Here is an 18,892-nt window from a genome sequence, read left to right as displayed (position 1 = left end):
ATAACACATATGCAAATTGAGTGATTCCAAAGTGGATAATTCCTCTGGCGGTTGGAGCCTGGCTGTTACATGGGACATCTAGAACCATTGAAATAATGTCATATAGAGGAATAAGTTATCTTCAGTTCCAGCTATTATTTCCAGAAGCTTTTCTTTCCTCTTAGACTGGAACTGCAATAAGTTAGACCAGCCACTTGATACTATTGTCATCGACGATATTTTATCTTTTGAAGTTACAACCTAGTCATGCCCTTTAAATGGCTTTCTGAAATGTAACATTGATGCTGCTACATCCTCATCACTTTGGTGCTTCTCCTTTGGTATTGTTCTCCGAGATGTGTCTGACACTTTCATTTCCACTTTTTCCAGTTTCAATCCGAGTATTCTTCAAGCTTGTCAAGCAAAAGCTTTAGCTATCTGTGCAGCTCTATGATGGCTTCTAGAGTAGGGTTATACAAATGTCTTACTGGAGATAGATGCTAAAGAGTGTTGGTTGGGCATCACTTCTAACTCACAAGGAATTGATGAGTGGCATGATATTCTTCAAGGCTGCCATAGTTTGTTACACCAAAGAGTTGGTTTCACTCTTAACTGGGTTCGTAGGTCTGCCAATCAGGTGGCCCATGCTCTAGCTAGGGATGCTTGCTCTTATACCAATCATCCTTTGTGGGCTGAGCTTCTGAGTTCTATTGGAGCATTGTTATCCTTTGATTTGCTTTGAAAGTCATTTCTCAGTTTTCTCTAAAAAAAAAATTATTTTGATTTATTATACCTTTAATTTTTAATTTTGATTTATTGCACTCTTTAATTTTTATTTTTGTAATTAATCGACATAATTTTGAAATTTTAGATAAAAAATTAAATATATCATTTAATATACTTTCTACAATAAATAAAATTGATGATTTTATTAATAATTCTATTATTAAGTTCAATAAATTATTTTTATTTATTATAAAAATAAAAAATTAAATGGTATAATAGATGAAAAAAAATATAAAATATGAGTTTAATAAGTTAAGATAAAAAAATTAAGGATAAATTAGACTTTTTCAAATAATTTAGGAAGTAATTTATGTATTTAATTTAAAATATTTAAACATTTATTTTAAAGCGATTATGTATTAAATTAAATGTGTTAAACACAATAATTATATTTTTATATAATTAGCTCTTACTGAAATTTGATATCGTAATCTAACAATTTTGTAAATAATTTTAGTATGATATAAAATATAAAATTATTTTTTTAAAATTGATTAAATAAAATCATGTGTTAAATTAAAAAAAAAAAAAGAATTTGAGTTCCACCAATTTTTAGAATTAGTGGCTTGAGGTTAATAATTAAGAGAACTCAATTGAGAGGAGTTGAAGTTTCAAAATCTATCAAATTAAAGGAGAGAGTATACTCATTGCTGGCCCGTGTCGATAATACTATACAAACCCGCAAGCTTTGAGGGGAAACCCTATATAAATGCATTTCAAAAGCTATCTTTATTCTTGAGCGAGTTAAAGGGTTTCTAATCAATATATCTTCTTTAATTAGATATGTTTGCATCGGCCTTTAATTATTATAAACACTATTGCTTAATTATTTTACTAATTATTCAATAAGAGCCTCTTTCTTCCTATATAACAGTGGCCAAACTACATCAACCAGTACCAAATCCCTCTCTTTCTCTCTCTTGGAAATTATTCAATAATTTGCCCTCTCTCTCTCTCTCTATCTCTCTCTCTCTCTCTCTCTCTCTCTCTCTCTCCAGCCCTTGCTTTCCTGCGCTGTTTGTTGTTGTTTTCTTCTTCTTCACCATACGAGTATGTTGATGCTCGAAAAGGGTCATTCAACAGCCATGAACGCGAGAATAGTCGGTTCCGGTAGCCAGAACTTAGTTCTTGCACATGGGTTCGGAGGAGAACAGTCTGTCTGGGACAAAATCCTCCCAGACTTGACTAAGCATTTCAGAGTTCTTGTTTTTGACTGGATCTTCTCAGGTGCTGTTAAAGAAGAACATCAAGACCTTTTCGATCCTGAGAAGTACTCTTCTTATGATGCCTTTGCAGATGACTTGATTTGTCTTATAGACGAGATGAACCTGAAATCAGCAGTTTTTGTTGGCCACTCCATGTCTGGTATGATTGGTTGCATTGCTTCCATTAAAAGAAGTGAGCTTTTTAAGCGGCTAGTACTTGTTGGAGCTTCTCCTAGGTAATTAACTTTCCTATTCCTAGCAAAATTTCATACTTCTTTCCCCCTGTCAACTTCGTTACCTTTGCTCTTTCATGATGAGGTTGGGTTGCTTATCCCACTCTTGTGCTCTGTAATTCTTTTTGAACTTTCTTTATTACTAATGATATAACAATACTAATGATAATTAAGCCTTAATCCATTTAAAAAAAAACATATTAATCTTAAATAAACTTATAAATCCTTTTGATGTCAATTCTTCATTTGTAGCAGGAGTGGAGCCATTCGCGCAAGCCTTATGGCTCTCACTCCCCTAATTTTTTATTTATTATTATTTTTTTTCTCGTTACTAACATAATTTTTTTTTAGAATAGATTTTTTTTTTTCCTTTTCTCGTTAGTGCCTTCCTTCATTGTCCATGTGATTGAAGTAAACTAAACCTCAATCATTCTCTTGTAACTATTATTAATTTTTTTTTCCCATTTTGTTATTGGCTCACCACCACCTTCCAAAATGAACTTTTTGAATAAAAGCTAATCTATATATTTATCTTCACATTTATCACAATTTAAATTTTTAATTTTTTTACACTATTAAATAAAAAATTTATTTTTACTATTTTTTAATTGATTTATGTGTATTAGGATACAAACTTAAAATCTTAAAATTTTAGAATAATTTTAATGTTATTAAATAAAAATAATTAATTTTATAATTATTTTATTAAATTAAAAAATATATAATTTTGTTAATTACTACTGAAAAAAAAATCTTATATTGCTGATAATAGAACAAAAGTAAAAGTAAAAGTAAAATATTAAAAATCAAAATGATTAACCATATATTGCAGATAAATAAATTATTCGACCAAACCACCTAAATTTGGGAAAAGGGAAGTAATGGCCAGGGATAGGGCTGAACAGAATTTGGTTCAAACTGAAAAATCGAATCGAATCGAGTCAATTTGATTTAATAAGTTTAATTTTAAAAATTAATCGGTTCGGTTCGATTTTACATTATAAAAATTTCGGTTATTTTGGTTTGGTTGTTTTTTGAAGAGAAAAAATAGGTTAAACAGAATCGAACTGAATAGTAATTTATATATTCAAATCGAACCAAATCGAACCGAATCAATTTTTGAATTGATTTATTTTTATGAAAAATTTATGAATTATATTTAATTATATATATATATTAATTGTTTAATTTTATTGATTAATGGTTATTAGATTCAAACCAAAGTCAAAATTAGGCTAAATAACTTGAAAATTAAGTTTAAATTAAAAAATCGATCAAAAATCAAACCGATCGATTTAAACTGAACCGAATCAAAATAGAGCGGTTCAATTCGATTTAATTTTTTATCCATTTTAATTTGATTTGATTTTTAAAATTTAAAATTTAATTTTTATAATTTAATTTAATTCGATTCAATTCGATTTAATTCAAACCGAATACTCACTCCAGTCAGGGATGCTCTTCTTTTGCGGGGTTTACGTTGCAGTATCGCAGGCTGAGGTGGGTGGTTGGGGAAGGTTCCGTCAAAGAAAGGAAATAGAGGAATGAAAAACATAAAAAAGAATTAAGTTAAAATTGGATCGATTATATTTTAAATTATAATAAATAAAATTAAGTAAAATTGAATTTCAATTGAATTAGAATAAATTAAGTTGATTTCAATTACAATTAATTTTTAAAAAATATTTAAAAAATAATCATTAAATAGATAATTTAATACCTGAATTTTATTTTATATTATACTTTAATTTATGAATTTTAAAAAATTAATTATTTAATTTTATTTTTACACTATATTACACTTTAGTCCTTAAATCTTTAAAAATTAATTATTTAATCTTTAAATTTTATATTATATCATACTTTAGTCTTTATAATTTTAATATATAAAATAATTTAATTATTTTATCGATTGATGAAATTATTGTAAATATTAAAATTATTAGAATTAAATTATTTTATATATTAATATTAAAAAAATTAAATAATTTATTTTTTAAAATTTAAGAATTAAACTGTAATATAGTATATAACTTATAAATTAAATAATTAATTTTTTAAAATATAAAAAATAAAATATAATATAGAAAAAAATTTAAGATCAATTTTGTAAATTTCTCTAATTAAATTTAAGTAAATTAAAATTTAATTAAAATTAATCAAAATCAAAAGCCTTTTTGATTTCAATTTTAATTTTTTAAATTTTAAATTAAAATGATCAATTTTAATTCGATTCACCCAGTTGGTCACACAAACTTCAAAGTACCCAGGGTATAGATTTATTAACATCATGTCGAGTAATTATCAATCTTGTCTGAGTTTATGAGATAAAGGAGCTGTGATGATTCGATGTACCATCTGCTCCAAAAAGACAACTAACCCTGTGGAAACTAGCAAGTGTTGGTCATGATGTGCTGTCTTCCCCTTTCCTTTGTCTTCTTGTCTTTGTGCTTGGTTTCTTTAGACCATGAATTTTGCAACTGGTGTTTTGTGTCCATAATTAAAAATTAATAGATTTGCACTTGTACTGGAATTCAAGTTTCTGAGATTTCTAAATCAAAATCATGATTACCAATATAATATGCTTTTCTTTCCATTTATTTTTTTTCCTGATTCCTATCTATTTAGACATTTCTTTATGATGCTTGGATCTAAGTGTGTGTATATATATATATATATATATATATATATATATATATATATATATATATATATATATATATATATATATATATATATATATATATATTCCCTTGAAGGCTGGCCGGCCGAATATACATATTGAGAAATTTTTATATAGATTTAGTTTATATATAGAATTTATGTATTTAATATATAAATTATAATATATATTTTATATTTTAATTCTATGATAAATTAGATATGAATAAAAAAAAATTTCAATAGTTATATATCTGTCATTTTTTTTTTCTTTTTTAAAGGATGACTCTGATGTAACATTTGTGACTTGAATGTTTTGAATTTTAGTAAAAAGAATAAAACTGTGTATATCAAATATTTTCAGAGATCACAGGTGTGGATTACTTCCTGCTAAGAGTAATCTTTCGTGAATAATTTTTTAAAAGGGTATCAGTCTGCGATATTGGCGTGTACGCTTAAACATGGAGTTACTAGCCCACTTGCTGCTATCTACTCTAGCTTGCAATCGATCAAGTTGATTCGGGTCATAATTAAATTATTGATTTGAAAAGTTTATGGATACTTTAGATTGTATATTTATATATGGAGCATGCATGCCTCAAAAAAAGTCTTAATTTTTCTTATGTTACTGTACATATAGGTACATAAATGCAGATGAATATGAAGGAGGGTTTAAGAAGTCAGAGATTGACGATATCGTCTCAAACATAGAATTTGATTTCCAGAACTGGGCTGCAGGCTTTGCTTCTCTTGTTGTGGATGCGAGAGATCCTCCCTCAGTAGAAACGTTCAGAAAATCCTTGGCAAACATGAGGCCTGAAGTTGCCCTGTCGGTTGCCAAAACTGTGTTTTACAGCGATGAAAGGGAAATTCTTGACAAGGTTTCCATCCCTTGTACTATCGTCCAAACCACGAGTGACATTGTTGTGCCAAACTCAGTTGCCTACTACTTGCAGGAGAAGATCAAAGGGAAGTCTACGGTGGAGATTATAGAGACTAATGGGCATTTCCCTCTCCTAACTGCACACCAGCAGCTACTTGATGTGCTTAAAGGAGTCCTAGCCCTCTCCAATTGAATATATATATATATATATATATATATATATATATATATATATATATATATATATCTTCTCTTTTGTACGTGGTGATTTTTGTCTTCTGGTCCATAAGAAAATAAGGTATGAAAATAAATGTCCATTGGGACTTTGTATCGTGTGTTCATAATATGCTAGATAGGAATAGAACTTTAGACGTAGGATAGATATATATGGTTGGATTGAAGAATGTTGTCCTTCTACAATTAGTATATAGTCTCGGTTTAATTAATTTTTCTGTGTCTAGTTTGTATTTTGCATAAAAATTATATTGGTAATGAAATTTGTGAGGCTTTAAGTTTGAATTTTATTTAGAGTTAAATGACTTGAATTAATAATAATTCACTAATTGAATTAAAGAAGATTGAGAATATTAAAAGAAATTATATAGAAGGGCTGCATAAATTTGTAAATTTTGTGACGAGGATGAACAAATTACTAAATGGCTTCTGCCACCAATATAAATTATTATAAAAAAATATAAATAAAATATATGGGTATCAGGCTCTCAAGGTCTGGCCATTGAACTGGAGAAACAGAATATCCATGCTGTCGGACCTGCCTCTGATATGAAACCATTAACAGTTCTCTAGTTCTTGTTTATTTTTGGTGTTAGTAAAATAATGAAAGAGGCAGAAACGCTGGTTTGTGGGTGGGAATCTCTTTCTCATCTTTGACTCTTAATAAGATAGATGCATCTTCCTCTGCTTGGCTCGAGTTGCCTTTTACAAGGGAAGAACTGAAATCGGCATTGGGCAGCTGTGACTCTTTCAAATCACCAGGTCTGAAGGCTTCAATTTTTATTTTTATAAAAAGGCCTGGCATGTTACTGAGGAAGCCTAATTACTTCGCTTGGTCACTAAATTTTACGATATAAGAATTTTCCTTCCAGTATCAAATCCTCCATGGTTGCTCTTATATGTTAAGTGGCCCTTGTAACTGATTACAGACCTATCAGTTTAATTAATGTGATTTATAAAATTATTGCAAAACTCTTAGCAAACAGGCTGAAGATGATTCTGCACAAGGTCATTGATAATTCGCAAGCAGCTTTTACGAAAGACAAATCCTTGATTGCGTCTTCATTGCTAAAGAGGTGGTTGATTCTTATAAAAAAAATTGCAGTTGGGCTGTTTTCTTCTAAAATTGGACTTTGAGAAGGCATTCAACACTGTTAAGTGGCAGCATTTGTGTAGTATGGGTTTCGGGTTAGAGGTGGAGAACACAGATTGGTCAATGCATTTCCAAGACTAGAAAATTGCCTATATGAAATGGATATAATTAATCCACATATAAATACTCAAATAATTTTATTAATTGAAAATATTTTAAACTCTTCTCACCCACTCAGCTCCCAACAGTTTTCTCATTTGTTAACTCGCTGGAGCTAACATATAATTTTTCCTCCCAATTTTCTCTCTAAAATTTCTGTTACACTTCTCTGTTACAATTCTATATTATAATTTCTAATACTTGGCTCCAATTTATAGTATAATAGTGGTAGTGAAAGAGAAGGAAAAACCAAAGCTAGCCGACTCAATTAGTTAGCAATTTGCTTGCTCAAGCTTGCCTTATTATTTAATTCCCACTTGTAGCTGTAAATGTAGACCAAGTTTATCTCCTACTTGTTTAGCTGTAATTCTTCACAAGGAAGAATCTGAAAGGCAATGAGAAACTTGATTTAATTCCAACGTTGCCTCCCTTAAATCAAGTTTTCATTCCAAGCATCTTCTCTAATTTTAAGAACAAATCAACATTGAACGGCTTAGTAAAAATGTCTGCAACTTGATTTTCAAATGCACAATATTCAACCACAATCTCTGTCTTTCACCAAGTCTCAAATGTAATAGTGTTTAATATTGATGTGCTTATTGTGTCCATGAAATACTAGATTCTTTATTAGTGCAATTGTTCACTTATTATCATAGAAGATTGTTGTTGGACCAGTTTGTTAATGATGTAATTCACTAAGCATTTTTTGCAACCAAATTGCTTGAGTAGCACAACTTGCATTTGCTATATACTCTGATTCTGCTATTGAAAGGGCCACTACTTGTTATTTCTTTGAAGACCAAGAAAATGCTTCTGAACCAAGACGAAACACATAAACTAAAGTGCTTTTCCGTTTCTTAATATCTTCAATCCAATCACTGTTTGTATAACCAACTCACTCTATACTGTTAGCACTAGAGTAAAATATGCTATCATCAAGTGTACTGTCGCAAGGTGTTTTGCGGTCGCCTGAACGAACCCTCACTGAAGTGGGAAAGAGTGAGGAGTCGCCACTTTAATTTTGAGGGAAATTAAAGAAAACCGTTTATCAAGATAAATTGAGATGAAACCACTTCTAGGCAGAGATTCTAGGTTCGGGGTCCGTAAACGGGTGGGGAAGGTGTTAGGCACCCCACCTCGTCTCTTAATAAGGGTAAGTAGATTTAACTTTGCATTAGTTAGGAGGGCTTGAATGGACATGTTAATCCTTTTGACTAAAGGAATATTTGATTTTTCACTAAATTTGGATCACCCAGATACACAAGTAAATGAGACAACCTTAGTGAGTTACTGTTGTATGTTAATTTTATTTGAAAGAAGTATTTTATTAAAATTTAATTTAAGAATCGGATAAGAACTCTTCTCCGAACTCTTTAATATTTATTAAAATTCTGAGTTGAGACCGGATAAGAACTCTCCTCCGATCTCTATTTAATATTTATTAAAATTTTGAGTTGAGACCGGATAAGAACTCTCCTCCGATCTCTATTAAGTATTCATTAAAATTTTGAATTGAGACCGGATAAGAACTCTCCTCCGATCTCCTTTCTGAATGTTTATTAAATTTTTAGTTTGAGAACCGGATAAGAACTCTCCTCCGATCTCTTTTAAATTATTTTGTTAAAAATTTTGTTTGAGGAACGGATAAAGACTCTCTTCCGACCTCTTCGAAATTTGGACACAGCCATATATCATAGGAGTCTAAGTTTAAGAGTTCTAGTATTTAAAGGTGCCAAAGGTCGAAATAAGACTTCTTTTAACTCGTTGGTACTTTGAGACTAAATAAGGGACGCCGGACTGAATTTTGCTGACCTCCCCTAAGGTCACTTTACCAGTATCCTATCTGTACCCTTTTACTTATCTGAGTTTTGATTTTTTATTCCGCCTTATGGCATTATGCCGGATCGCCTTCCATGTCAGCCTAGTGATTCAATTTTGCTATTTCCCTGACGTGTTATTTAGACCCTCTTTTTTTTTAAAGAGACACTTTAAACACAGTTACCTACATTTTGCCTAGCTACTTCTACGTAACTCGGGACTAGATGACTTGCGTTCAGAAATAATAAAGATTAACAAAAGTGTGGGTTAGCCAGCACGGGAGTAAACTAGAGCATATCTTTCCTTTGTATTTTTTTTAGCATGACATGAACTTAAAGAAAACAACAGGCATAAGAAAGAGGACAAAAGGAAATACGTGAAACGAGAACTAGATTTAATAAAATGGCGATATTAACACTGACCTGTAGGGAGTCGAGTCTATTGAACTAACTACAGAATCGCAAAAGTAGCAAGATTGCAGGTTGGCAGCCGGAGGACTATGGTTTGCCTCGAAATGAAGTATTCTTTGTTAAAATGTAAACAGGTCAAAATAACCAAGCTTGAGTGGAGTTGAGCTTAGACAATATGAATGGAAATAGAGGATAACAAAGACAGAAAGTGGGAGTGCCACAGGATAATGAACGAACTGAAAATGAAAAATTTCAGTATTCAAGAATCCCTTTTGCAAGAAAACACTTCAGAAAACTAGTTTCAAAAGTTTTTTCTACGAAAACTCCAAAAAAAATAGCAGAGTAACAAACTGAATTAAGTTTCAGAGTTCTTCCACTATATTAACAACCTTCTTTCTTTTTTTTTTTTCGTCCCTTTGAACAGTTTTCAGGCAGGTATTTATAGGAATCGGGTGCTCCCCATGAAGGGTCAGGATTTATTTTGAGGGAGATGGAGGGTCTGGATTTTGAAGGACATGATCGGATGCTTGAGAATTAAAGAGAACCAAAATGAACGGCTGAGATTATTCTTCAGAATATTCGTCCTTTTCTTCTTTCAATCTGACGGTCTCAAATCCTCTTGTCCGGAGCGATCTGAGGGCTAAGAGCGAAAGACGCTGGTCTTGTCGTCTTCTCTCTTGATCCAAGGGTTCCGGGTTCGTCCTTACAAGTGAGATCAACGGTGGAGATTGGGATGTACAGGACTGTCATGACATACCCTGGCACCTGTCAGCATTGCGGGCGATTCTTAGGCGTGCGGCGGAGATCTCGTCTGCCACGCTTTAACTACCTCGGCTCTGATTCTGACGACGGTTATTTGGGATTTGTCTTATTCTTTTTGCCTTCCGATCCCTCCCATGCTCCTATTCCGATCTCTCATGCTGATCTCCCATCTTCCGATCTCTATTATTCCGATCCCTAGAGATCGCCCAAATGATGTAATCCGATCTTTTGGAAATAAAAGTCAATTATCATCTTATTATTATTGCATTGATTATTTTCCGATCTCTGATGTGTTTATCCGATCTAGTTCCTAACTGAACAACCCTTAACTGATCCGCAATTCGAAACATTTATCTTAATATGCCGATCTCTAATTAGCCGTTCTCTTTATGGAATTTGGAGTGTTCGAGAGACGTGTCAGAACAGCTGGCGAATCCCGTTAACCGATGCATTGCCTGGGACATCGTGAGCATTAAATGCTCGGACGAGTATAAATAGGGGTAGGGGTTAGCCAATTGCTCTCTTATTCCATTTTCAGTCTCTTGCTCACAACTTCAAAGTTCTCTCATTTTCTCAAGTTCTTCCGACGCCGATCAGACTCCGGTAAGGGCTTTGATCTTCTTTTTAGTTTAAATTCTTTATTTCCTTTGAAAATGAGCGGCGCCGAAGGTCAGAGAGCGACGAGCCCTCCTTCCATTCAGTTTTCGTGGTCGTCTGATGAAGAAGAGGTGGTCGGGCCAAGCGCACGACCAGAACCTCCTAGGGTCTCCGTTCCAGCTCGGGGGCGGATCGCACCATCAAGGCATGCACCTTCTTCAGGGAGGGAGAATATTCCTATGGACGAGCTGCCATCGATCTTGCAAGAATCCGATCTGCAATCGTTTAGCCAGGAGTACAATATTCATCCTGATTCGTACGAACTTATCCGGTGTCACGGCGATCATCGAGCCGATCACTTATTTGAAGAGAATGACATGGTTATGGTATACGAGGAACAGTTAAAGGCCAGTCTTCGGTTCCCTCTGGACGACTTCTTCAAGGAGGTCCTAAAATATCACCGAGTGTGCATTACCCAAGTTCACCCTAACTCGTGGCGTATCTTAGTAGCCTTCCCAGGCCTGTGCCGAGCTAAGGGAATCAGTCCTACGGCTAAGGTGTTATTTGAATCGACAAGGCTAACTCGCCGAAAGGACGATGAGCACTGGTTTTTTCAGGCGAAGCCTCATTGTGGGCTCTTTACCGATCTGCCCCCCTCCCTTAAGAATTGGAAGAACTGCTTCTTCATTCTGAGGAGCAAAAATCCAACCTGCTTTGAGGACTTCCCCCGTAGCTGGTGGCACCAGGGGCCCTTGATTCCGAAGCGTATTACCCTGAACAAGGAGGAAAGCCTAATAGTGATGGAATCAAGAATCAGTGCCACTCGAAGTTCTCCTGTTTAGATGCGGTGACTGCCGAGCTGCACCATTGGACCATACAGCTGATCACCGGCCAAGATTGTGAACTTCCGCTCTCTGAACTCGGCATTGGTATTTTCTACATCTCAGATCTCAGGACCTTAGCGATCTCATTGACCTCTTCTTTGTGCAGGTATGGCGGGTGGTGAGGGTTCCAGGAAGCGGAAGAAAGAAAGAGAGATTTCCCGGAAAGTAAAAGAGATGAAGCGTTCGGCACTACTTCAAACACCCGGCCATGAACCTGGGGAGATACAAGGAGACCCGCCTCAACCTTTGGGACCGCCGATCGCAGAAGCTGTCCGATCTCCTCCTCGACGAGAAGAGCCGCCTCCACCTCCTCCAGTTGCTCCAAGCACAGAAGGGGGTCGTTCTCAACCTCCTGCGAGGCCCCCTTCTCGTGGCGCTCAAGTCGTCGCTTCCACGGAGAATAACCGACTGTTCGAGAACCCGATTTTGCCAAAGTCTTGGGGTCTTCCATCCGCCTTGGGAGGATCGGACATTGTCTTGGACAATCTTGACGACATCGACCCGATCCATGAGTTTGAATGTAGAGTGCCCGTGAACCAAAGACGTAGTCCGGGAAAAGGCTCACCGCCTGGGTAAGGAGGTTGAGAAGAAGAGTCAAGAGGTGGCATCCCTCCGATCCCAACTCTCATCTGCTCAGGATTACATATCTCAAATTGAGGGGCGCATGAAGTACTATGAGGATAAGCTGGCCGAATAGACTCATGTTCTGGCTGAAAGGGATCATGCTCTTACAGAAGTCCAAGCGCTCCGGGCCAACGGCCGCTCAGTCGCTCACCTTCTTTGAGGAGCTTAAGGCAAAAGATGAAGAGATGGTGACAGGAATAGCCGGTGCTTATGTGAACGCTCACAAGGATCTCTTGGCCGAGCTCCAGAAGCGTTACCCAGAGGAGGACTTCTCTTGGATGGCCAACCTGGCTCCCGGAGGCGAGGAGGAAAGCGAAGAGGAGGCCGAGGGTGAGAGAGAAAATGAGGAAAATGTAGATCAGGCTGGGGGTGATCCCCCAGCCAAATGACTTGTACAAATGTTGGTATGAAATGAAATCGCTCTTTGTTCAATGATTGGATGTGATTGGAAAATCTCTGAATTGCCTAAGTATTTGATTGTCTGAGCATAGCAAAACACGAACTAAATGCAATTATTAATCTAAGCGTAAGAGATCAGAAAGCACAATAAGCATGAGATCGGTAGGGAAGAAATGCTGAACAGGACTTGATTAAAATTGGAAATTTGACTTGAACACTTAAGATCGGAATCCTCATTAAACCGGACCAAAACCTTAGCTCTTAAACTTTTGAAAGGGAGATCGGCAATAAAACTGGTAAGAAAAGATCTAGTGTCAGTTCATTTCGTTTATTAACAGAGATCAGGAATATACTTGACTGGTCCGGAGATTCGACAACGGGTCTGAGAGATCGGTGAACGATTTAATAGACTGGTAAGGCTTTGACTGATGTGAGGACTTAGCATTGATTCAATTCTTTGAGGAGAGATCGGAAATGTGACTGTCTATCAAAGAGGGATCGGAAATGTGATTAGCTGTCACAGGGAGACTTAGTACTGGGGGTCGGTTTCAAAGTTTTATTGATTTTAGGGATCGGCCAAAATATGGTGTCGATAGCTGCCCCTCTTTACATAATTTCTATTAAAGGGAAAATTTCCCTTGTAGGAATTATGTAAAGATTCAGACTCATATTTTGGACGATTAGGTGTTCGAAGTTAGGGAGCTAAAGCACACTTAAGTTGGTGACCTAAAAATTGGCAACAGAAGTTGAACTAAAATCAATTTGGATCAAAGAACCAGAGGTTGATAGCAGGAAATATAAATTGCAGGTAATTAAAATCAACTTAGATCAAGGAACCAGAGGTTGATAACAGGAAATTTAAATTGTAGGAAATTAAAATTGGCAGGAAATTTAAATTGTTGGAAATTAAAATCAACTTAGATCAAGGAACCAGAGGTTGATAACAGGAAATTTAAATTGCAGGAAATTAAAATCAACTTAGATCAAGGAACCAGAGGTTGATAACAGGAAATTTAAATTGCAGGAAATTAAAATCAACTTAGATCAAGGAACCAGAGGTTGATACAGGAAATTAAAATCAACTTAGATCAAGGAACCAGAGGTTGATAACAGGAAATTTAAATTGCAGGAAGTTAAAATCAACTTAGATCAAGGAACCAGAGGTTGATAGCAGGAAATTTAAATTGCAGGAAATTAAAATCAACTTAGATCAAGGAACCAGAGGTTGATAGCAGGAAATTTAAATTGCAGGAAATTAAAATCAACTTAGATCAAGGAACCAGAGGTTGATAGCAGGAAATTTAAATTGCAGGAAATTAAAATCAGCTTAGATCAAGGAACCAGAGGTTGATAACAGGAAATTTAAATTGCAGGAAATTAAAATCAGCTTAGATCAAGGAACCAGAGGTTGATAGCAGGAAATTTAAATTGCAGGAAATTAAAATCAACTTAGATCAAGGAACCAGAGGTTGATAACAGGAAATTTAAATTGCAGGAAATTAAAATTGGCAGGAAATTTAAATTGCAGGAAATTAAAATCAACTTAGATCAAGGAACCAGAGGTTGATAGCAGGAAATTTAAATTGCAGGAAATTAAAATCAACTTAGATCAAGGAACCAGAGGTTGATATCAGGAAATTTAAATTGCAGGAAATTAAAATTGGTAGGAACTTTAAATTGCAGGAAATTAAAATCAACTTAGATCAAGGAACCAGAGGTTGATAACAGGAAATGTAAATTGCACTTACAAAGCAAGCCTAATCCGGACACGAGAAGTTCTTCCCCAACGAAGTGTACTTAACAGAATCCCGAAGACCAATGATGTATGGAGGACGAGTTTCAAGACTTAACCTATAACCCCATTTCTTCAAATGCCCCTTTTCTGTTTTTTTTTTTCTTTCTCTCGAAAAGCGCCCTTGCGGGTTTTTACTTCGCCTTCGTCTATATGACTAGAAGTGTCCTTCCGGGTTTTCACCTCTAGTTTTTTTTTTTTTTTAGGTCATTTCCTGCAAATCTCATAGTAAAGTACGTGAGGTTATCAATTGTCAACTCTTAATCTTATGGCAAAAATTTTAACTGATTTAAATAGTGCATTAAATAACGAGATTGCAGAAAGATAAATATAAGGGAAAGATAGAAACATGGGGAATGAAGTGTGATTTTATTACGGTTTTAATAAAAACAAAGAAGAAGTTTCAAAGAAGAAGGGTACAAGGATAGCTCTCACATATTCCCTGTGGCTGATTTTGAAATCCCTTAACTGCCATTATTTCAAGTTCTCTGAAGCCTCATGCCTGTACTTTTTGCTCTTCATCCTGGTTTCATGCCCCCCATTCCTTATTTCTCCCTTTTTGTTCTCGGGATGCCCTTTCGGGTTTTCACCCCTAGGTTTTTTTTTTTTTTTTTTTTTTTCCGCGCTCTTTCAGGACGCCCTTTCGGGTTTTCATCCTTCACTCATTTTACAGAAAGTGCCCCTTCGGGCTTTTCGCCTTCTTTCACACATTTTGCTAGGAGCGCCCTTTCGGGTTTTCGCTCCTACCCTTTTTTTTTTTTTTTTTAGGCATAGTATTTCTTGATGGTGTCAGCATTCACAGGTCTCGGAAACTCTTCACCGTCCATGTGGGTCAAGATCAAGGCTCCTCCAGAAAATTCCTTTTTAACCACATAGGGTCCCTCGTAGGTTGGTGACCATTTGCCCCGGGGATCGTTTTGATTCGGCAGCACTTTCTTCAGAACTAGGTCCCCGGGTTGGAATTCGCGTGAGCGAACGCTTTTATCAAATGCTCTAGCCATCCTCATCCGTATAATCGCCCATGACATGTCTGCCGCTAACCTTTTCTCATCTAGCAAGTTTAATCGATCCAACCTTGATGGATCCATTCGACTCATCAATCCTCGATTCCTTCGTAATCCTTAGGAAGGAATTTCAACTTCAATAGGTGATCGCTTCCATCCGAAAACCAGTGAGTATGGAGTTACCCCGGTTGAGGTTCTTACAGTCGGTATGCGTGGAGAGCGTAAGGAAGCATATCATGCCAATCCCTATACGTGACCGTCATTTTCCGGATTATCCTCTTGAGGTTTTTGTTTGCAGCTTCCACCGCTCCATTCATCTGGGGACGGTATGGGGAGGAATTGAGGTGTCGGATTTTGTATTGATCACACAATTTCTGAATCCTTGGACCATTCAGATTCTTAGCGTTATCAGTGACGATTTCATTAGGGAGGCCATGCCGGCAGATGATATTGTTTCTGAGGAATTTGAGAAACGTGTTCTGCGTGATATGGGCGTATGACGTGGCTTCGACCCACTTAGAAAAATAGTCGATAGCTACTAGGATAAATCTGTGCCCATTGGATGCCTTAGGGTTGATGGGACCGATCACATCGATGCCCCACATTGCGAAAGGCCATGGTGAAGCGAGGTTGAATAATTTGTGAGGCGGCACACTTATCGGATCTGCATAGATTTGACACTTATGGCATTTTCGGAAATACTCGATGCAATCCTTTTCCATTGTAGTCCAAAAATATCCCCGTCGCATGATTTGCTTAGCCATCATGTGCCCATTGGCATGGGTTGCACAATTTCCCTCATGAGTCTCAAAAAGGATTTTCTTCGCCTCTTTTGCATCCACACATCTCAACAGTTCACCGTTGGACCCTCTCTTGTATAGGGTTTCACCACTGGGGAAGTATCCCAATGCTAATCTCCGAAGCATCCTCTTTTCGTTTCGGTTTGCCCCTGAGGGGAATTCTCTGGTTCTGCAGTAGACCAGGATGTCATGATACCAAGGTTTACCGTCGGGTTCTTCCTCAATCATGAAGCAATAAGCTGGCTCATTCCTTGCCTTAATCTTCAATATCTGAGCCATCTGCCCTTCTTCGATTTGAGCCATAATGGCTAGAGTAGCTAAAGCATCAGCAAATTGATTCTTGTCTCTACTAAGGTGAGTGAAAGAGATCTCTTCGAATTTCTTAATCAGCTCCAGTAAGTACTTCTGATATGGGATTAGCTTGGGATCCTTGGTTTGCCATTCTCCCTTGACTTGGTATATAATCAGGGCTGAGTCTCTATATACCTCCAACTTCCTGATTTTCATTTCGATTGCAGCCTGTAGACCCCTCACACAAGCTTCATATTCTGCAACATTGTTGGTGCAGTCAAATCTCAACTTAATGGCTATCGGGAAGTGCTTTCCATCTGGGGATATCAATACAGCTCCAATTCCATTACCGGACAAATTGACAGCTCCGTCGAAATACATTTCCCATACATCGGCTGGCCCCTCTTCTTCGCAGTCTACTTCATTAATATGCTCATCATGGAACTCAAAATCCGAGCTTCATAATCCCTGGATAGGATTTTTACGCTAGGAGGTCGGCGATCACGCTACCTTTCATCGCTTTCAGTCATATAGACTATGTCATATTGGGAGAGTATGACCTGCCACTTGGCTATCCTACCTGGCACGAATGGGCTTTCGAATACATATTTGATAGGATCCATCCTGGAGATGAGCCATGTCTTGTGATTCAGCATGTAGTGCTTGAGGCGATTCGCTGTCCAGGCTAATGCGCAGCAAGTCTTTTCTAAGAAAGAGTATCTTGACTCACAATCATTGAACTTTTTGCTCAGGTAATAAATAGCCCTTTCCTTTCAGCTGGTATCATCATGTTGTCCCAAAACGCACCCCATCGAGTTCTGTTGGACCGCCATATACAGGATAGGAGGCCTCCCAGCCACGGGTGGAACCAATACTGGTGGGCTGGTCAAGTATTGCTTAATTTTCTCAAAAGCCTCCTGGCAAACTGAATCCCATTGGGTGGAATTATTCTTCCGGAGTAGTCTGAAAATAGGCTCAACTTTGGCAGTGAGATTAGAAATAAATCTCGAAATGTAGTTCAACCTCCCTTTCTGTTTTTGGGGATGGCATTTCTTGAATAGCTCGAACCTTGTCTGGATCAACCTCTATTCCCCTCTCGCTTTCTATGAATCCCAACAACTTTCCCGATCTAGCTCCGAATATGCATTTGGCAGGGTTCAGTTTCAGCTGATATTTTCTGAGTCTCTCGAATACCCTCCTCATCACTCGTACGTGGCTTTCCTTTCCCCTGGATTTAATGATCATATCATCCACATACACTTCCACCTCTTTATGCATCATATCGTGGAATAATGTGATCATAGCGCGCTGATAGGTGGCACCAGCATTCTTCAGCCCGAAGGGCATGACCCGATAGCAAAATACTCCCCATTGAGTGATGAAAGCAGTCTTATCCTTGTCTTCCTCGTCCATCGGGATCTGATTATACCCAGATGCCCCATCAATGCATGAGCACCTGCCCAATCCCGCAGCATTGTCTACTAACACATCAATACGGGGGAGAGGGAAATCATCTTTTAGACTTGCTTTATTAAGATCCCTGTAGTCAACGCACACCCTAACTCTCCCGTCCTTCTTCATTACCGGGACGACGTTAGCCACCCATTGGGGATATTTGACCACTTCCAGGAACCCAGCGTCATACTGTTTCTTGACTTCATCCCGAACTTTGAGTAGTGTGTCGGGGTTCATTCTTCTTAACTTCACGCTTTCTAATTGTCCCCGGAATTAGGGGAATTTTGTGCGTCACTATCTGGGGGTCCAAACCAACCATATCATCATAGCTCCAGGAAAATACGTCGAGGAATTCTTTAAGCAGACTGATCATATCTCCCAATTCTTCACTCTCTACTACCTTAAGTTCCATTTTTACTTCTTCTGTGCCTAAATTTATGGTGTGCGTTTCGTCTCCACAAGGCACTAGGGAGGGTTCATCCTTTTCATTGCTTTCTTCTGTAAGGTCTTCCTCAGAATCACTTGAAGTAATGGCAGTTATGGGGATTTCAAAATTAACCAGAGGAATTTCTGAGTCTATTGGATTATTAGGTGTTAATTGACGAATGGTCCTGAATGAATAAAAATAAAACGTATTATAAGGATGGAATTCAAAAGGAAAGAAAGAGAGAATTGGATTTAAAATGCGCTATTAATTCATTAACGTTCATGCCATAAGAAAAAGGTCCATTTACAGTATTACACTTGTCACCATGGACAAAATGATCAAGTGTTGACAACCAAAGGTACTTTACTCGAAATTGAGTACAGGGATGTCTTCTGC

At 36.7% G+C, this 18,892-nt stretch overlaps 1 protein-coding gene across 1 annotated transcript; it reads left to right on the top strand.

Moving 5' to 3' along the window:
• Positions 1 to 1,443: 1,443 nt before the first annotated feature.
• Positions 1,444 to 6,266, top strand: LOC110672742 (strigolactone esterase D14). The gene is made up of 2 exons (XM_021835606.2): positions 1,444 to 2,206; positions 5,505 to 6,266. Exons 1-2 carry the CDS (start codon positions 1,818 to 1,820, stop codon positions 5,938 to 5,940), a joined length of 825 nt encoding a protein of 274 aa, XP_021691298.2. The 5' UTR covers positions 1,444 to 1,817; the 3' UTR covers positions 5,941 to 6,266.
• Positions 6,267 to 18,892: the final 12,626 nt, after the last annotated feature.

Source organism: Hevea brasiliensis, chromosome 4 (assembly GCF_030052815.1).
Source record: "Hevea brasiliensis isolate MT/VB/25A 57/8 chromosome 4, ASM3005281v1, whole genome shotgun sequence".
Lineage (NCBI taxonomy): Eukaryota > Viridiplantae > Streptophyta > Magnoliopsida > Malpighiales > Euphorbiaceae > Hevea > Hevea brasiliensis.
The sequence above is the reverse complement of the archived record's forward strand: the minus strand, read 5'-3'. Positions and strand labels throughout refer to the sequence as shown.

Coding starts and splice junctions, on each gene's coding strand:
- LOC110672742 (XM_021835606.2), top strand. CDS start 1,818: ATGTTGATGCTCGAAAAGGGTCATTCAACAGCCATGAACGCGAGAATA. Junction 2,207..5,504: donor CTTGTTGGAGCTTCTCCTAG/GTAATTAACTTT, acceptor CTGTACATATAG/GTACATAAATGCAGATGAAT.